We start from the raw sequence: 19,594 nt of genomic DNA, 5'->3' as shown, positions 1-19,594 counted from the left end.
ACAGCAGTGCCCTCACACTTTGGGTTTTGCTCCTGGCCAAAATTTTCTGCAAGATTGCGTTCAGCTGCTTTCAGAGTGTTTCTGGCTACAAATTCCTACTAAAACAGGAGCGGCGCCAGAAATTTGGAAAGAGGTAACTGTTATTGAATGTTCTTTCACAATATACTGACTTATTACTTTCGTTCTACAGCTTATTACAAATCCTATGTACAATTCAATTAGAAGTTACTGGTCGTTATTTTTTAAATGTGTATCTCTAGCCATTTTAGTCTAGCCGGGAAAGGTTTATGTTCATTTTAGTCCCAGAGATGAAAGAACGTATCATCACAAAAACCATCTCGAATAATCTTATATATATCTATATATCTATATATATCTATATCTATATATATATTTATTTATTTATATATTTATTTATTTATATATTTTCAGTAAGTTAGATAATCGAGTTCAACTTAAAACTTGAATGATATGTTTTTACCTGTTATAATTGAGTCCAGTTTCTTTATGCGAGTCGCATGTGCAGCAGGAGACACCTTGTTGCTTTGCATATATTCGCTCTCTTTCAAGGTACGCTCCACGAACTAATTTGGCCCCGAAGCAAACCCCAAGTTTCTCCAAAATTTCAATTTCCCTGCTTATATTTTTCAGTGCGTCCTGGAAGAAAATTTGCGCTTTTTAATATCTCACAGTGTACACGATGATCGATTACTGGCAGAAATTAAATTACATAAATTTGACCTTTCGCAGTTATGTTTCACGCTTTCCTTATACGTTCAGATTTTTCTTTGATGTTACAATCATATGGGCGCATGAGAGGATGATTTAAATTAACAAAAAATTCGCCACTTACCAATGAATCCTCCTTGGAAAACCTAAATATTTTTCAAATGTTTCGGAACTCAAAGCTGATTCCGTTTTCAGTGACAAGGTGAAAAGGATTAAAACGGATAGGAGATAAAAGGTGTAAAACAAGGAATACATATCACTAAATAAATAAATTTCACGTAAAAAAGTAGATCCTAAGATGAACGAGCAGATAGAAGTGCAAACGAAGTGGACTGACTTAAAGAAAGTGCAGTGTCTATGTTACGTCACTTGCCAGATTCAAAGTAGGCATCAAAGGTAAGTACCCAAGTTCTATCAATGTTGCCAGTATCAAGATTCAATGCAGATTTGTATTTATGAAAAAAGAGTGATTCTTTAATCTTGTATTGTTTCTTTGTTTTTGCTGAACCTATTATCTTAACCTGTTTTATATTATGTGTATGTTGTTTTAAATGAAGCGCCAATCCCGACATGACCTCTTCTTGTGACTTTTTTCATTGTTTAATATGTTCTTTAATTCGAGTGTTAATATTGCATTTCGCTTGGCCTATATATGAAGAGTCACATTTGCATTGAACGCGGCAAATGCCTGACTTATTCAGTGGATCAACAAAATAACTTTTAAATCCAGTGAAATGTTTTTGTAGACGTTTTGGGGGATACTTGAAGATATGTTATGTTTGATTTTTTGTCGATAATTGTGGAAAATAAGGAATTCCTATCCAAGTTTTTGCTTCTTTGGAAATAACTGGTTTTGGGACTTGTGCTGATACGTGTTTGATTAAACCACTTTTGTAAAGTACACAACTTGTAACCTTTTTTTTTTTTTTTGGTCCTATTTTGTATAAAAACTGTATTTCGTCACTAAGATCATTGGGACGATCACAAATTAATAATACCCTGCGAAAGAAATTCTTCCAAATATAGGCCTTGTACAATGGCGGATGAGCTAACTATTGATTTATGTAAGTAGTATCTGCATTAGGTTTTCGATATACTTTTGGTATAAATTTGTTGTGTGATCAGGTAACCAGTAAGTCTAAAAATGGAAGACAGTTATCAGATCCACGTTCGAGGGTGAACTTCAGCCTAGGATGCTGATTTTTGAGTTGTTCAAATATTTGTACAAGTGTATTTTCGTCACGTACAAGTAGTAAAATGTCATCAGCATAACGGTAATATTTAATATACTTAAATGTATCCTGCTATAAAATAGAAGTTTGAATCTGATTTAAAACAATATTGGACAATATTGAGGAGGGCTAATGGGTAAGTAAACATTTTTTTTTACTTACAATTTTATTTGATGTATTATTTTTCCCAACTTAGGAAGTACGAGTTTATGGCTTTGTGAGAAGATACCAAATGCTTAAAGATATATTACAGATATAAAAACTCAAATCGTGGCACAACATAATAAAAATACTAAAACAGTAGATGCACATGTATTTTACATTGAATCATCTTTATAATATATTTGACTTCTAATATAATTTTTTTACACAACACATTAACTCCAATTGCGTTCTGCTCCCATTCCTGTAAGCATCCTTGATGCAATAATGAAGTGGGAACCAACAAGAGTATCCTGAGAAAATTATGTAAATGGTGTTCCTTTATTTTAAATATTTTTTATCAGAACGGTAAATTAAGCCATTCAACTTCCGTGAGTTTCATCGTGATAAAGTGAGTGTGAATTGGTTCCGCTGAAAGATACAAGGGAGGATCAGACTCTAGGGTTACAAAGCCAATATTTCTGAAGTTTCGTCTGTTATAAAGGAATCAAGAATGTGCGGTAATTTTAATACATGGAGTTGGCAACTATGCAAAGTTTCAGCCATCTGCCACCTATGGCGCTAGTCGTATGTAAACACAAATGGCGGCTCGTTTGGAAAACTGGTCTCATGAAGAAGTCTGCTCAGTTACTCGATTTCTGTGGGCGAAACATGTAAACGGGGCTGAAATTCACCGGCAGCTGGTAGAGGCTTATGGAGAGATTGTACTGTCTCGTGAGCATGTCGCAGAATGGTGTCGAAAGTTTGCGGCTGATAGACAAAACGTCACCGACGAGTGAGCAGTACGGCATCAACAGATTTTAACACAGCTGGGACATCATCGACGAGCCTCCATGTAGCCCGGACCTCGCTCCAAGCGACTTTCACCTGTTCCCGCACTTGAAGGATTACCACGGAGGCCGTCGCTTCGCTTCAGACGAGGAGGTGAAACACTTCGTGACAACGTTGACTGAACATGAAAGGGTAGATTTTTTTTTTTACCAAAAGGGAATCTTCAAACTCATCCTGCGATGCGACAAATGTCGCAACCGATATGGAAACTATGTCGAAAAATAACCTAATGTATATACTATCTGTTGCCTGTATTGATTGTATGAAATAATATATATACACGTTTCATTGCAGGCTGTCACCTTACTTTCTGATTACCCCTCGTAGATATATGAAAAAGTACTTGCCAGAAAATACCGAAAACGTAACACAGTGCTAAAGAAAGAAAAAAAAAGGTATACTTCTTTTGATAAATGCCTCCTCATCAGGTAAGAGGAAAGCGTAGGAAGAGAGAAAGAGAGAGAGAAGTAGCTGTGAAGCATCTTGGCACTAAGTCACGCGACAGTATTATCAATCTGAAAGTAAAGTGTATCTTTGTTGGAGGAAGATAGAACTAATGTAAAATTGATCGGTAAGAGTATTGGAATGAGGAAGACTGATGAATACGGAAAGAAATCTAAATAAATATAATTACCGTCTGTTCCTCTTTTCCTGGGTCGCCTTATATTAGAGACCTGCACGGGCCGAATGTTTCGGCCCGAGCCCAATCCAGCCCGAATTTACCTAGGCCCTGCCCGTGCCCGATAAATTTTAAAAGTTTTTTGCCCCACCCCAGCCCGATAATTTTTTTAAAAAAATTAGCTCGAGCCCCAATCTTTCTCAAAATTTAGTATTAAACTTGACCTAACCCTCAGAAACATTTTCTAAACTCTGGTTCACAACCTGACGCTTGCCTCCCGAATGGTTCCATTGCCTCCTAGAACTTTGCCTGTCATCGAGAGAACAAAAACCCAATTTCCAGTAACAAAAATCTAACTTAATTGATTTGTAGCATAAAGTGAAGATGGCAATATTGTTTAGCGACAGGCAAAACTTTCCCACCTGTTCTTGTCATATTTTGGGTTCATTGAAGGTCAAGGTCAGAGCTCAATTTACCGCGCAATGCCTGCAATCCCCTATAGTGAAAGTGATCCGCTAAGCAACACAAACTGTAAATAGCTATTGCATTCTTTCTAACATTTTTCACGGGCACACTTCTTCAACGTTTGGCTTTATTCCAATTATCGTTTAACGGAAGTCAATAATTATTAAAGAATTGCAATTAATCGGCCCCAGCCCGGCCCGACCTGAAGAGAAATCAGTGTCGGCCCGCCCAAAGAAATAACAGAGTCGGCCCGTGCAGGTCTCTAATATATATATATATATACTGTATAAGGCGACCCAGGAAAACAGGAAAATTTTAATTGACGTAAAATGCACTAATCAACACAAGAAAGAACACATTTAATGATTCAGATGCATGTAGAGAGTATGCCTTTAACAATGACGTTTAGCTATGGTACTTACATGCCACTTAATTTCTTGGAGATGACATCGGAAAGATGTGCCCCATCTCGGCATATACATTATGATACGAGTATGTTTTGGAAATTCACTAAAATGTTCAATTTATTACGTTTTGAAGAATGCCAGTGAGTCCTTCTTTAACCCTCAATTTTAGTTTAATGATGTTCGCAAGAGCGTGTTTACTATACACTTTGTTTTCGAAATGTTCTCATAGATTCGCCACAGAAAAATTACACACACTGATTTCAGGGGATCTCGAAGGCCATAGAATATCATCGTTCTTATCACATGCTTTCACAGCGAACATACGTTCCGCACAACTTCAATGCATCATTATTACTAAATGCTAAAGTATTCTTAATGTTGTCTTATCGGTTCCAAACAAATCCCGGCCGTACAGTATTGCTAATTCTAGATTCAAAATTTTCCGTAAATTAAAATGTGTTTCAATTGAGTGTGGCTCATTTTCCACAAAATTAAAAAGTTTGTTACTGAATTCTTTCTTTCTCTCTCTCTCTCTCTCTCTCTGTCGTGTGTGTGTGTGGGGGGGGGGGCGTGTGTGTTATTTGCGAATTTCTGAATTTTGAGCCCTCCATTCGATAGAGCACGAAATGGAATTTTCGCGTCACTCTTACCGTTCCCGAGATATTGGCCATAAAAAGTTCCGATTTCGGGAGATTTAAGGAGCCATATCTTGGGAACTGTAAGTCATAGAGAGATGATATTTTGTGAATTTTTCAATTTTGAGCATGTGTCTTCGAAAAACAACATATTGTAGAACGTTTTAACAGAACTCTCAAACAAAACATCTAGTAGTGGAAAAAATTTAGCACTCAAGGAGATTATAAATGGATAGAAATATTACAAGAATTGTTTAATGAGTATAATAATAAAGTACATAGAACAAAGCCTGTAGAAGTTAATAAGAAAAGTTAATTCTTTTTCAGATCGTTCTGGCAATGCTCTTAGAGTTAGTTTTTGAGATTTAACATGAACTCAATTCTATTTTTGAAATACAAATTTGAGTTGAGCTAAGCTTGTTTAAGAAGTTAGTTTACTTTTGAGGTTAGATTTTATAGTTGTAATATATTTATTTATCTAACAAATACAACGTGCTCTGACTATAACAAGAAAGATTATAACAAGAAGAAATTTAATACCTTAAGATAGCATTGGTAAGTGTAACATATAATAGGGTTCCTCTGATTGCAGGCTGTCATAAGACTTAAGGCAAATAAACTGCATCCAGGATTGACGTAGCTGTATTCTGCATCAATAAGCAGTCTTAATCCTTTCGAAGAGATATGGTCACCTGAAACAGAATATTTATTATTTAACTTTTATTTCGTGCTTAAATTTCATGTGTGGTATACTCACCTCTGGTGCACGGGTTCCTTGTTCGATCCGAGTTTCCGCCAAGTGGGCTTTGTGGTGGAAAAACTCCTATGCGTGAGTTTTCTAGGACTCTTAAGCTAACATTAAACAAACAAGATACCTAATCATTTAAACAAGAAAAAGATTGTTCTTCATTTTCAAGATCGGTGTAAGGCTCTGTTGTATAAAACCGGTTCCAGTTTTCAATGAAGTGTAATTATCTAATGTACCTGAATTTTTAATTATTGAATATACAAGGATTAATTATCTAGTATACAGGGATTAACTAGTAATATAACTATTAATATAAAAAGATTAATTATCTAATATACTGGGATTTATTATCTAATTTAAAGAATTAACTAGCTGAACCTGCGCTCTCTACAAGCGCATCATTTACATATGAACATGAATCTCCTTTTCATTCCTCAAAACATCTGTACATGCCCCTTTACAAGCACAAGTGAAAGACGTCTTCATAAAAGTCGGTGTCATAAAGAGAGTATTTTTTCGATTATTTTTTCAATATCTCGCACAGTTTGCAAGATTTGAACCTACTTTCGGTTGGAGTTTCTAATTCATGTATGGCTAATGTATTCTTATTTCTTGCATGCAGTATGTAATAAGTAAATACATTACGCACACAATTAATTATAATGTCAGTGGTATATGGTGTTCATTGGGTAAAACACTCCAAAAACTAAAGATTCATCTTAGACTGGAGAAATGGTTATAATTCATTTTTCATTATAATTTGGCCATGAAATAAAAAGCCTGGGAGCTATTCAACTATGTTCTGTTGAAATGCATAACTCGTAGGATACGATGCTTTTTTTTTATTATTAAAATTTCAACACATCCAGTGTATCTCTAAAAATGTAATAAAGAAATAACGGTCATGTTTCTTAAATATTCAATTAGAATTGGACAATCTACACAAATTTTGGAATCGACTAGTGAAGACAGCACGTTTCTAGCACTTGTAGTTTTCGAGATCTCATTGTCGAAAGGATTGGAGACAAACATATAAACTTTTCTTTGGAGACAAACATATAAACCTACTATTTTAATATATAGATTATCTAATATACATACAAAGGTTAACTAACTAATATACAAGGATTAATTATCTAATATACATGGATTAATTGTCTAACATGCAGCGATTCATCATCTAATATAAAGGATTAATTATCTAAATACATACAAGGATTAACTATCTAATTTACAATTACGTAATATACAAGGGTTAATTATCTAATATACAGGGATTAATTAGTTGATATACGAATATTAATTATCTAATATACAGGAATTTATTATCTAATTTAAAGGATTAATTATCTAATATACATACAGGAATTATCTAATACACGAGGATTAATTATCTAATATACAGGGATTAATTAGTTAATATACGAAAACTAATTATCTAATATACAGGGATTTATTATTTGATATAAAAGATTAATTATCTAAGTACATAGAAGGATTAGCTATCTAATTTACAATTATTTAATATGCAAGCGTTAATTATCTAATATACAGGGATTAATTAGTTAATATACAAAGATTAATTATCGAATATACAGGAATTTATTATCTAATATAAAGGATTAATTATCTAAGTATATACAAGAATTAACTATCTAATTTACAATTATTTAATATCCAAGGGTTATTTATCTAATATTCAGGGATTAGTTAGTTAATATACGAAGACTAATTATCTAATGTACTGGAATTTATTATTCAGTTTAAATGATTAACTATCTAATATACATACAAGGATTATCTCATATACAAAGATTAATTATCCAATATACAGGGATTACTTAGTTAATATATAAGGGTTAAGCATCTAATATAAAGAGATTAATTAGTTAATATACAGGAATTTATTATCTAATATAAAGGATTAATTATCTAAGTACATACAAGGATTAACTATCTAATTTACAATTATTTAATATATAATGGTTAATTATCTAATATTCAGGGATTAGTTAGTTAATATACGAAGACTAATTATCTAATGTACTGGAACTTATTATCTAGTTTAAATGATTAATTTTCTAATATACATACAAGGATTATGTAATATACAAGGATTAATTATCTAATATACAGGGTTTTATTATCTAATATAAAGGATTAATTATCTAATAAACATGGTTAATTAGTTAATATACGAAGATAAATTAGTTAATATACTGGAATTTATTATCTAATTTAAAGGATAATCTAATATACAAGGATTATCTAATATACAAGAATTTATTATCTAAGGTACTTATTATCTGATATAAAGGATTAATTATCTAAGTACATAGAAGGATTAACTATCTACTTCACAATTATGTAATATACAAGGGTTAATTATCATCTTATATACAGGTATTAATTAGTTAATATACGAAGATTAATTATCTAATATACTGGAATTTATTATTTAATTTAAAGGATTAATTATCTAATATACAGGAATTAACTATGTAATATACAGGGATTGGTTTTCAAAAGTTCAAGGAAAATTTGAGACGATTCTCACAATTTTTACAATAATGATATTTGGTGACAACTTAATCCATAGAATGTGCGCGGCGTGACATTACGATGGTAAGTCACACAGGCATTCGCACCTGAACGTGTTCTGACATTTTTACACAGGCGTTCGATTATCTTGCAAATCGTTGACTTAGTCTTCACAGAGTTGAAGAGGAAATAACATGTGTGTGCGTTACGCTCCTACTGCAAAATAAGTGACTGGAATCTGGAGCATCGTTAAGGGTTTCTTAGCCCAGAATGCCATTGACGTAAGACTATATGACTTTTGGCTATTTCCAAAACTAAAAGAATGCAGATTTGATGACATTTCGTACGTTAGCATGCAGCAATAAATATACTACACAACATTCCGCAAAGCAATTTTTAGGAATGTTTATGGTAGTAGCAGAGTCATTTAGTAAAGTACAACACATTATAAAGACACTTTGAAGATAACAACATTGCTATGATCGTAGTAACAGAATGATCACTGTTGTTAAGTGAAATCTTAAAATAATAATCAATAAATAAACAAATTAATAAAATGAGAATTTTAGGAATGATAAAAAAAAAATGAATCAAAAGATTGAGATCTTGTCCAATAATTAGTTTGTGGATAAGAGGTCACAAAATTTTTGAACGGTTTCAAAATTGAATTTTTTTTTTTTTTTTTTTTAAACGGAATAAGCACATCGTACTGAATTAAGTGATAGTTTGAGTTTGACTACACTTATTTAGTTCTCCAGATATAAGGCCTACAAGAATTTTTCCTGAAATATATTGGATCTTTTGATCCAATAATATCAAATTATGAAAATATAAACAAATATTCAATGAACCAGGATATTTGCTAACGAACGCTATAGAATACATATTCATAGATTAAAAATAACCACTGAACTTGTATTCAGAAAGATTATTTCTTGTTGTTATCTAACTGTTGTGCTATTTGCATCTGGCTTCAATTGTCCGTCCTGCTTGTCCAATATATACCTTGCCATATTCATAGTTATATCAGATTAAACCACGCTGACCGAGCACAGCATCAATCAGAAACATAAGATTTTATTCACACATACTAAAATAATAGCAAAATGCTCAAGAGTTTGGGATAGGAGGATAAAAGAAACTGTTGCAATCACGCAAGAGGAAACTAATCTTGACAGAGACACAGGATTTTAACTGAATCAAACATTGACACCAACCATATCCCGCCATTTCAAGCACCAATCAGAACCTACCATTTCAACTACCAATCAGAAGAGTCCAATTACACACATATGAAGTATATATATTCCACGCACTCTATTCGCTTGAAGATGAGAACAATGTTAGCTATCGAAACGTTGCAAGATACAATAGTATTTACCTGGCTGCTAACCTGAGAAGACGTGTTTGCGATGAATATTTTTTCTTATTCATATTCTTATTGTAATAATCCTAATTGAGATCTATTCATGCATACTAACTCTGTTTGATTGGTCCAGTTTATTAGTATTATCGTGTCATCTGTGTACAGAATGTAATGAGTAGAAATCGATTTGAATTTTTTTGAGAACACTTCTATAAATTAAAGTAGAATAGTTCCACGATGTTTAAAACGTAACATAGTTAAATTAGCGGTGACTTTCGCATCAAAGTTTTTCCGCGAATTTCAAGGCTTTTTACATCAAAGACGTGATTACCTTCTAACCAACTTACACTGTCTACATGAATAGAATAATTATTATTATTATTATTATTATTATTATTATTATTATTATTATTATTATTATTATTATTTTATCCTAGTTTATGATATATAGGCGTAGTTTTGAACTTACCAAGATATTTCAATCTTTGCACAGCACGTTCTAAAGCTATTGAATCCGATTTTGTAAGTCCTGGTATAGATGCAGATGAGCTTCTTATCATAGCTTCTGCCATATTTTCTACGAGTCTCACTTGCGAGTTGGAGCTTGAAAATATGTTTGCTACATTTTTCTGGGAAAACGAAAAACAAGAAAGAATGCTTAATAGATTGTTTTTTTTAATTAATAGACATCAGTTGATACTTTTCATGTTTATATGTTTTAAGCGAGTGTAACTATGAAATAAACTACCTGAACATGCGTTACATTAAGAAAAGAAGAAAGAGAGAAAAATACACTTTTCTACGCACTCTCCATTCTTCTGTTGTCATTTCTCAATAAATTCAAATTTTCTTGTCTGCACTAGAAACTATTCAACAAATACTATGACCTGTAGAATCGGGGACTAACAACTGGATCTTAATATATCAATAAACAATTCTCTAACAGCCTTTCATATAAGTGTTGTGGTTACTCTCAGTGTTGCTAATTCCTGTTATTAACAGACATCATGAAAATAACGAAAAGGGGCTGAAATATTAATTAAAAAGGAATGAATCAATTCATTTCGAATACGGGCGTCTCTGGAAAGATAACAAGTACGACATATCTCCTACCTTCTAAATTCCTTATGTCAAAGATGAAATACGTAGTAGATCAAGGCTAAAAATACATGAATAAGCAAATAAGCTGTCACGATTGTTGACGGACCACCAGATAAAGTACACTGTAAACCGCTATTTGTTAGGCATAACATAATACAGTAGTGAGTTTATATATTTATCAAAGTTCTAATTTACACCAAGCAAATCCTAGCAAATATGACGCTGGAAAGAGATTTGCATATAATACTAGATAGTGTACGAAAATGGAAGTATCCTTTACTATCTGAGATCAAAAATAGTTATTCAATTCTAGAACCAAAGTTGTTTAATAAGCTAGCAGCCTCCATTAAATGCTTATAAAAATAAACTGTATGACTGGTTAATAACACTTAAACGAAGTGTTAAAGTAAATGAAGTTAATGAAATCTAGTGAAGTTCGGGAATCAGGGATTCATTTTCTTCACAGAATTTACATAAGCAAATAAGGATAATATTTCAGAAGTGCCAGTTTGCGAAAAGTAAGAAATGGTATGGAGCATGACTCCAGCGCGAGTCCAAATATTATATAAATTAAAAGAAAAGGAACACGGGTGCAAAGGTAAACTTGTAATTTTATAATTGAGATGCACCCCATAGCGTTGAAGCATAATGAAAAAAAAAAAAAAAAAAAAAAAGTAATGAGAGATTGTGATTTCTATCAGAGATGGAAACATTGATGAACATTGCGGTTATAGTTATAGTGCTGCCACCTACGAAGTTTCGTTTGAGAAATTGACCTATCGAACCTTGTAGTAAGACAAGGTAATTTCCTTAGTTAACATGTAAAATTGTTTCGAAATTGTGTCGTGAAGATGAGAAGTTAAAAGAAGTGTATTAGTGGTTTGTATAAGGAACCGGGAGCATTGTGAGTGAGTGATTAATATTCACAAAGTCTAAATTTAAAACCTTTTTTTTTTTTTTTTTTTTTTATCTCTGGATAACATTAAGGTGAGTATTGGTCACCCACTTGGGTCACTCACTATCAGTATCAGTAAATATACTTAAAATACGGCTCATTCTTAGAATTAACAAGAATGCTTATATATTACAACTGTAATCTCATTTGGGAAAAACATTAAATAGTTTTGTTTCTAAATTAAGTTATCTCTACCATGCAGTAAGAACTAGTACAGAAAAAGAAAATCTAAGGTCCTATATTACGCAACGTGTCATGTATAGTATCATGTATGATATGATACTCGCATCGTATCAAAGTTTTGGGGTAATGGGAGAAATACTAACATTGTTTTTAATTTTTTTTTTTAAAAAAAAGTATTTTAAAACTTCTGCCGAATAAATAAAACAAGTTCCTGTAGATCTATTTAAAGACTTGCAAAGCTGTTTAAAGATCTTGGTAGTACTATTACTAAGTTTACATTTGTAGCATGTAATAACATACACAAAACTGAATAGTAAAGATTTCATATTAAATAAAGATACCATACTCATAATACACGTAGAAGAGATGAGTTTCACATTGATCAATATAGAAACAACATGCATCAGAAAGCTGTGTAACATACACGAGTTAGAAAAAAAAAAAGGAGAATCAGCATGTTATCCGCTCAATGAAGAAAGAGAAAAGTATTTTTAATTTCAAAAAAATATATATTGAAAAGACACCTTCTAAAGAACTGTTTTATACTCTTGATGAGTTTTGTAATTTTGACTCTAATAATATGTAGTTATTCTAAGAACTTGATAAATCCAACAACACGTAGATGATATAAGGATGCGATAAATTGAATTGAATTGTACTGCATCGGTTACAAATTTTCGAATACCTCGGATATGAGTAAGTATCTACTGTAAACCTATTATTTTGACACAAGAATTTTGCCTCCGTGTGTTACAAATACTTTTGTTGAAAAGCATAAAATACAGTACCACTGAAAAGTTTTCGAACACCCCCGATTTTTGTAAGCATCTATTGTAATCCTATTATTTTGGCACGAGAACTTTACCGCCCTGCAAGAGAGGTACTCCTGCCTATAGCATCAAGTTTGACGACAGTTGAATCGAGGTCTGAGAGATACTGCAGATGATATGCCAAATCGTAATTAATAAACTTGAAACCAAAAAAGACAATTTGATACAGATATTGCATAATATAAACAAAAGTGTGGAAGGTGAGGCAAAATATTAGTTTTGTTTGGAAAGTGTAGACATAGAGGGTCAATGCAGTGACAAAAATTTGAAAGAGAAAGTAGCTTTCCAAATTTTGCAGTTCTTTATAGCTTGTTGATATGTTGCGTTTAAAATATCAAACATACTATACTTTGAAAAAGTACTTACGATGGTTTCGTTTGCTCCAGTGGTGTTAGTTGAAATAGTAACAATGAGCATTACATATGCGCTTCCACTGAGCGACAGTTGAGCAGAGAAGGATGCATATTGACCGGTCGTCAACATTTTTCAAAGAATGGCGCTATTTGCTTTTTTAAAGTCAGCATATCTATAAGGTATAGATAACTGCAAAATTTGGTAAACTACTTTCTCTTTCAAATTTTTGTCACTAGATTGATCCTCTGTCTACACTTTCCAAACAAAACTAATATCTTGCCTCACCTTCCACATGTTTGTTCATACTATGCAATGTAGGTTTCAAATTCTTTTTTCGGTTTTAGTTTTAAGAATTATAAACTGACATATCACCTGCAGTACCTCTCAGACCTTAATTCAACTGTCGTCAAATTCTATGCTTTAGGCAGGAGTACATCTGATACAAGACCGTAAAGTTCTCGTGCCAAAATAATAGGATCACAGTAAATGCTTGCAAAAATCCGGGGGGTTCAAAAACTTTTGAGAGGTAGTGTATATATATATAAATATATACCACCTTAGAATACGTATTTCCTAAATTCCTTCCTTATCCCAAGTGTCTAAAAGTCTTGACCATATTCGTAGTCATTTGCGAATCAGAAATTCGAGAAATGAATGTAACTTACGAATATTTTAAAAGAAAATGATACAAAAAAATTTATGCACAAACATAACAGAATGAAGATGGAAAATATGTACAAGTGTTGAAATATAAAGCTTATTTAGAAAAGGAAGACATTGTTAGATTTATAAAAGCAGAAATACTAAAAGCATTAAGGACGGATTTAAAGAATGGATAACCAAAAAATTCCCAAGAAAAAATATTATGAAAAAAAAAAAAAAACCACAGACAGACGTGGTGAAAGGTTAAAGAATGATTAATTGATTGACTGTATATTTAATGGTGACGTCAACATTGAGGTTATTTGTTCCATTCATGAAATGACCAAGAATCGACACATACTCCTCATACAAAAACTCCCAACAAAGATTGATATAAAATAAGACTCCTAAAATAACATACATCTAACATAAGCTCGAAGTCATCATCATAGATATTCTGCCCTTATTGGCAGGTCACTTGCAGCAGCTGAGAAGCTTCCATACTCCACTGTCCTCCGCTAACCTCTTCGTCTTCGCGTATGATCTTTCTGTTTTTATATCGTTCATTAATTGTAGTCTCCTTCGCCCTCTGCCTCTCTTTCCCGCCACCATACCCTCTAGGACATCCTTCATGATACAATTTATTCTTAGGCAATGTCCCAACCAGTTTCTCTTCCTCTTCTTAATAATATCTAAAATTGTTCTTTTCTCCTCCACCATTTCTAATACTCTGTAGAAGTCCCTCATGATACAGTTCCTTCTTATCCAATGTCCCAACCAGTTTCTCTTCCTCTTCTTAATAATATCTAAAATTGTTCTTTTCTCCTCCACCATTTCTAATACTCTGTAGAAGTCCCTCATGATACAGTTCCTTCTTAGCCAATGTCTCAACCAGTTTCTCTTCCTCTTCTTAATAATATCTAAAATTGTTCTTTTCTCCTCCACCATTTCTAATACTCTGTAGAACGTCCCTCATGATACAGTTCCTTCTTATCCAATGTCTCAACCAATTTCTCTTTCTCTTCTTAATAATATCTAAAATTGTTCTTTTCTCCTCCACCATTTCTAATACTCTGTAGAAGTCCCTCATGATACAGTTCCTTCTTAGCCAATGTCCCAACCAGTTTCTCTTCCTCTTCTTAATAATATCTAAAATTGTTCTTTTCTCCTCCACCATTTCTAATACTCTGTAGAACGTCCCTCATGATACAGTTCCTTCTTAGCCAATGTCCCAACCAGTTTCTCTTCCTCTTCTTAATAATATCTAAAATTGTTCTTTTCTCCTTCACCATTTCTAATACTCTGTAGAACGTCCCTCATGATACAGTTCCTTCTTAGCCAATGTCCCAACCAGTTTCTCTTCCTCTTCTTAATAATATCTAAAATTGTTCTTTTCTCCTTCACCATTTCTAATACTCTGTAGAAGTCCCTCATGATACAGTTCCTTCTTAGCCAATGTCCCAACCAGTTTCTCTTCCTCTTCTTAATAATATCTAAAATTGTTCTTTTCTCCTCCACCATTTCTAATACTCTGTAGAACGTCCCTCATGATACAGTTCCTTCTTAGCCAATGTCCCAACCAGTTTCTCTTCCTCTTCTTAATAATATCTAAAATTGTTCTTTTCTCCTCCACCATTTCTAATACTCTGTAGAACGTCCCTCATGATACAGTTCCTTCTTAGCCAATGTCCCAACCAGTTTCTCTTCCTCTTCTTAATAATATCTAAAATTGTTCTTTTCTCCTTCACCATTTCTAATACTCTGTAGAAGTCCCTCATGATACAGTTCCTTCTTAGCCAATGTCCCAACCAGTTTCTCTTCCTCTTCTTAATAATATCTAAAATTGTTCTTTTCTCCTCCACCATTTCTAATACTCTCTCATTCGTTTTCCGCTCGACCCAACTAATTCTTTCCATTCTTCTCCACACCCACATTTCGAAGACTTGCAGTCGATTTAAGTCACCTTAACGTAATGTCCACGTTTCCGCCCCATACAGTACAACACTCCACACGAAGCATTTTATGAGTCTTTTTCTCAACTCTTTATTCAAGGTCCCACAAACAGACTTTTCTTCCTCCTAAAGGCTTCTTTCGCCATTCCTATCCTTGCTTTTATTTCACGTTCGCACTTCATGTTATTACTAAGAATACTACCCAGGTATCGAAAACTATTCACTTGTTCTATTTTCTCCTCTCCTACTTTTATATTTGACACAGACCTATTCGTTCCAATCACCATGGCTTTTGTCTTTCTAACATTTATTTTCATCCCATATTCTTCAAAGCCCTTTCTCATTTTTTCTAACATTTTATTGGATTTCTTTTCAGATTCTGCAAGAAGCGCCATATCGTCTGCAAATCTTATGCATCTAATCATTCTACCGAAATGCCATCATCATCATGTAGGCTCTTTTTCACTATTCTTCTAGATAGACATTAAATAGTGTTGGCGAGAGGCAGCATCCTTGTCAGACTCCCCTTCCAATTGCACTCTCTTCCGTCAGTTCTTCCCCTATCCTAACACTTACTTGTTGGTTTATGTATAAGTTTCTTATGAGTCTTCTATCTTTCCATTCCAACCCTATCTTAGTTAGAACTCCCAACAATAATTCCCAATTCACGCAGTCAAAAGCCTTTTCTAGATCAATAAATACAACATACACCTCTTTCCCTTTTTCTATAAATCTTTCACCGATCGCCCTTAATAATCCAATTGCATCTCTTGTGCCCTTGCCTCTTCTGAACCCGAACTGCTCCTCCTCAACATCTTTATTTGTTCTTTCATATAACCTTCTGTTCAGTATTCGGAGCAGAATTTTAGTTGCATGAGATATGAGACTAATAGTTCTATAATCCTCACATCTCTGGGTTCGATTTCTTAGCCATCGGTATCATGATCGTTTTCAGAAAGTCTTTTGGCCATTCTCCCGTTTCATATATTTCATTGCATAGTCGCAACGATTCTTTCTTTCCCTTGTCTCCTATATTTTTAATGAATTCGATTGATATGTTATCTATTCCGGTTGCCTTTCCATTCCTAATCTTGGATATAGCCTTTTCAAACTCATCCCGAAGAATACTAAATCCTTTATCATTATCGCCTACTTCATTTTCTACTTCAACATTTAGGCTACACGGTCTATCCCTACTCTCATATGTCTTCAACGTATTCTTTCCACCATCCTATGACCTCATTTCTCTCTCTGACTACCTTCCCATTCTTAATTTCTACTGCCATCATTATACCCCCTTGTTTCCTCCGAAATTCCATAGATTTCACCTCCTTGTACATTTCCTCATATTTTCCAACTCTTTCTAATTCTTCTATGTCCTCGCATTTTCTTTTGTAAAACTCTTCCCTCGCTCTGTCTGTTTCTCTTTGTAATTCATTATTTAACTTTCTGTACATCTAACTGCCCTCTTTTGTATCAAACTGTTTCCACATCTTCCTCTCCCTCATTTTTCTGCAACATCTGCTCTGCAACTTTTTTTTTTTTTTTTTTTTAAATAGCAGTTTTGTGTTTACGGTAACCTACTGCTTCTTCTGCAGCCTGCTGTAAGCAACGTTTAATATGTTCCCACCGTGCGTTACTACCTGCGCCTATCCTTTCCTCGTTTGAACATTTTTCTTCGAATTTTTCAACAAAAAGATTTCTTATTTCCTCGTTTTTCAACTTTTCAGTATTCAACACTTTGTTACCTACTTTTCTTCTGCCTACATTTTTCAGTTGAATATCTACTTCGGCCAGCACAAGATTATGATCAGAGAAAATATCAGCCCCGGGAAGGGTCTTCGCGTTCTTTAAGCTATTCCGATACCTGTCCTGAATCATAACATAGTCTATCTGATATCTTCCGCCGTCTATTGGTGATTTCCATGTATATCTTCTTCTCTTGTGCGGATTGAACCAAGTGTTCCCAATTACTAGTTAATTATGTCTACAGAAATTCACCAGTCCCTCTCCCCTTTCATTTCTTTCGCCTAAACCATATTTGCCTACTATACTACCTTCCTGTTTTTCTCCCACAACTGCATTGAAATCTCCCATTAGAATTACGCATGCACCCCTCTTCTCCCTATCTATAATTTCTTCTATTTTCTCATAATTTTCCTCTACTTCTTCATTTGCATGCGAAGTCGTCGGTGCATATGTCTGTATCACCACTAAATCCTTCGTTTTCTTTAAGTCTTAACATCATAACTCTATCATCAATAAATTCTACTTTCACTACCTTCTCCTTTAAGCACTTTCCAATAATTATTCCTACGCCATTATGACCGCCCTTTTCATTACCTGAGTAAAACATTCTATATCCTTCGCTGTTCAACACCCCATTACCTCCTTATCTAACTTCACAAACTCCTACCAAATCTAGATTATTTTGTTTCATTTCTTCTTAAAGATTTTCTAATTTTCCTCCCTGCAACATAGTACGTACGTTCCATGTCCCTATCCTAAACTTTTTGCTCTTCCCTGTCTCTCTTTCTCGGTCTGTCTTCCCCCATTATTACTTTCTCGTCCAGCTCGAAGAAGGATATATATATAAAATTGAAACAGAGGCCGTGATAAAGCTAAAATAATAAATAACAAGATTTAAAAAAAACTTATAACACGAAAAATAACTAAGATGTAGTAATAATAATAAAACAAATCAGATAAAACGTAAAAAGAAAAGGTCCATAGAACGTTAACATAAATAAATTAACTATGAATTTAGGAAAAACTAACATTGTCAAATTTCGATTCCCGGGCCAAAGAAATGAACCTGTACCAATAACTGTAGGCACTGTAGAATTATGTCAAACACCATCTATTAAATTTCTAGGAGTATATGTTAATGAAGATTTAACATGGAATACTCATGTTGAATACATTAATACTAAACTCAGTTCACTCTGCTTTGCATTCCGTAGGTTGCAAGGTAGTTTGTGCAAGGAAGCTGTCATGTCCTTATACTATAGCAAAGTTTTTTCAATAATAAACTATGGTGTTATATTTTGGGGGAATTCGAGAATAAGTGCTAGTACATTCCGAATACAGAAAAAAATTATTAGAATAATGTTAAGTATGCCTGAACGATCCTCATGTAAAAATATTTTTAAAAAGTATAAATTATTGACATTACCTAGTTTATATATATATCGCACAATTATGTATGTAATCGAGCACAAGGATTTATTTACTTTAGCTAATACGATTCACTCATACAATACTAGGCAAAATTGTAATATGTATACTATCCAACAGAATTATGCAAATTTTAGCAAAACTGTGTATATGAATTGTATAAAATTATATAACAAATTACCAGCAAAGTATAAGAACATTAACGAAAAACGGATATTCAGAAATACTCTGTTAGAATTATTGTTGGAAAAAAGCTATTACTCTGTGGAAACTTATCTTACTGATAATATATAGAGAATGTAAATCATATCTGACAACTGTAATGCTTAATTGAGGATTGTCCTCATTTGTAAGCTATAAACAGGCAAATAAATATGAATATGAATGAATATGAATATGTTACCTGTTGCAGTCTCTCAAATAAAAGTGAGAATACGATCATTAAGAACCTGCCTCACTAAAAATAATACAATATTTACCATTTTTCTTTTGTTTGTCTTTCTAAGTGAAAGGAAATAATGATATGCAGCTTACCACAATCAATAGATAATGTTATTCTACAACAGAAAACATGAACCTGAAGAATTTTCAGTGTTGCCATCCATAAAAATTAGCGTGTGCCAGAATAGCATTTCCCCCAAAATCTAAGTTAAGGCAGCGACTAG

The 19,594-nt window shown here is 33.3% G+C and overlaps 1 protein-coding gene across 1 annotated transcript in view; it reads right to left on the bottom strand.

The window, feature by feature from the left end:
* The window catches only part of LOC145691534 (hydroxyproline dehydrogenase-like), a 40,218-nt gene that overhangs the window by 9,758 nt on the left and 10,866 nt on the right, over nucleotides 1-19,594 (bottom strand). Inside the window, exons 4-6 of the mRNA XM_081766944.1 lie at nucleotides 10,205-10,364; nucleotides 5,621-5,772; nucleotides 482-657 (exon numbers count right to left, since the gene is read on the bottom strand). Of these exons, the coding sequence (XP_081623070.1) occupies nucleotides 482-657; nucleotides 5,621-5,772; nucleotides 10,205-10,364 (488 nt within the window). The remainder of the gene's footprint in view (nucleotides 1-481; nucleotides 658-5,620; nucleotides 5,773-10,204; nucleotides 10,365-19,594) is intronic.

This window comes from Thermobia domestica, chromosome 8 (genome assembly GCF_964235325.1).
Source record: "Thermobia domestica chromosome 8, izTheDome1.hap1.1, whole genome shotgun sequence".
Taxonomy (NCBI): Eukaryota; Metazoa; Arthropoda; class Insecta; order Zygentoma; family Lepismatidae; genus Thermobia; species Thermobia domestica.
This window is presented reverse-complemented; position numbering and strand designations above follow the sequence as displayed.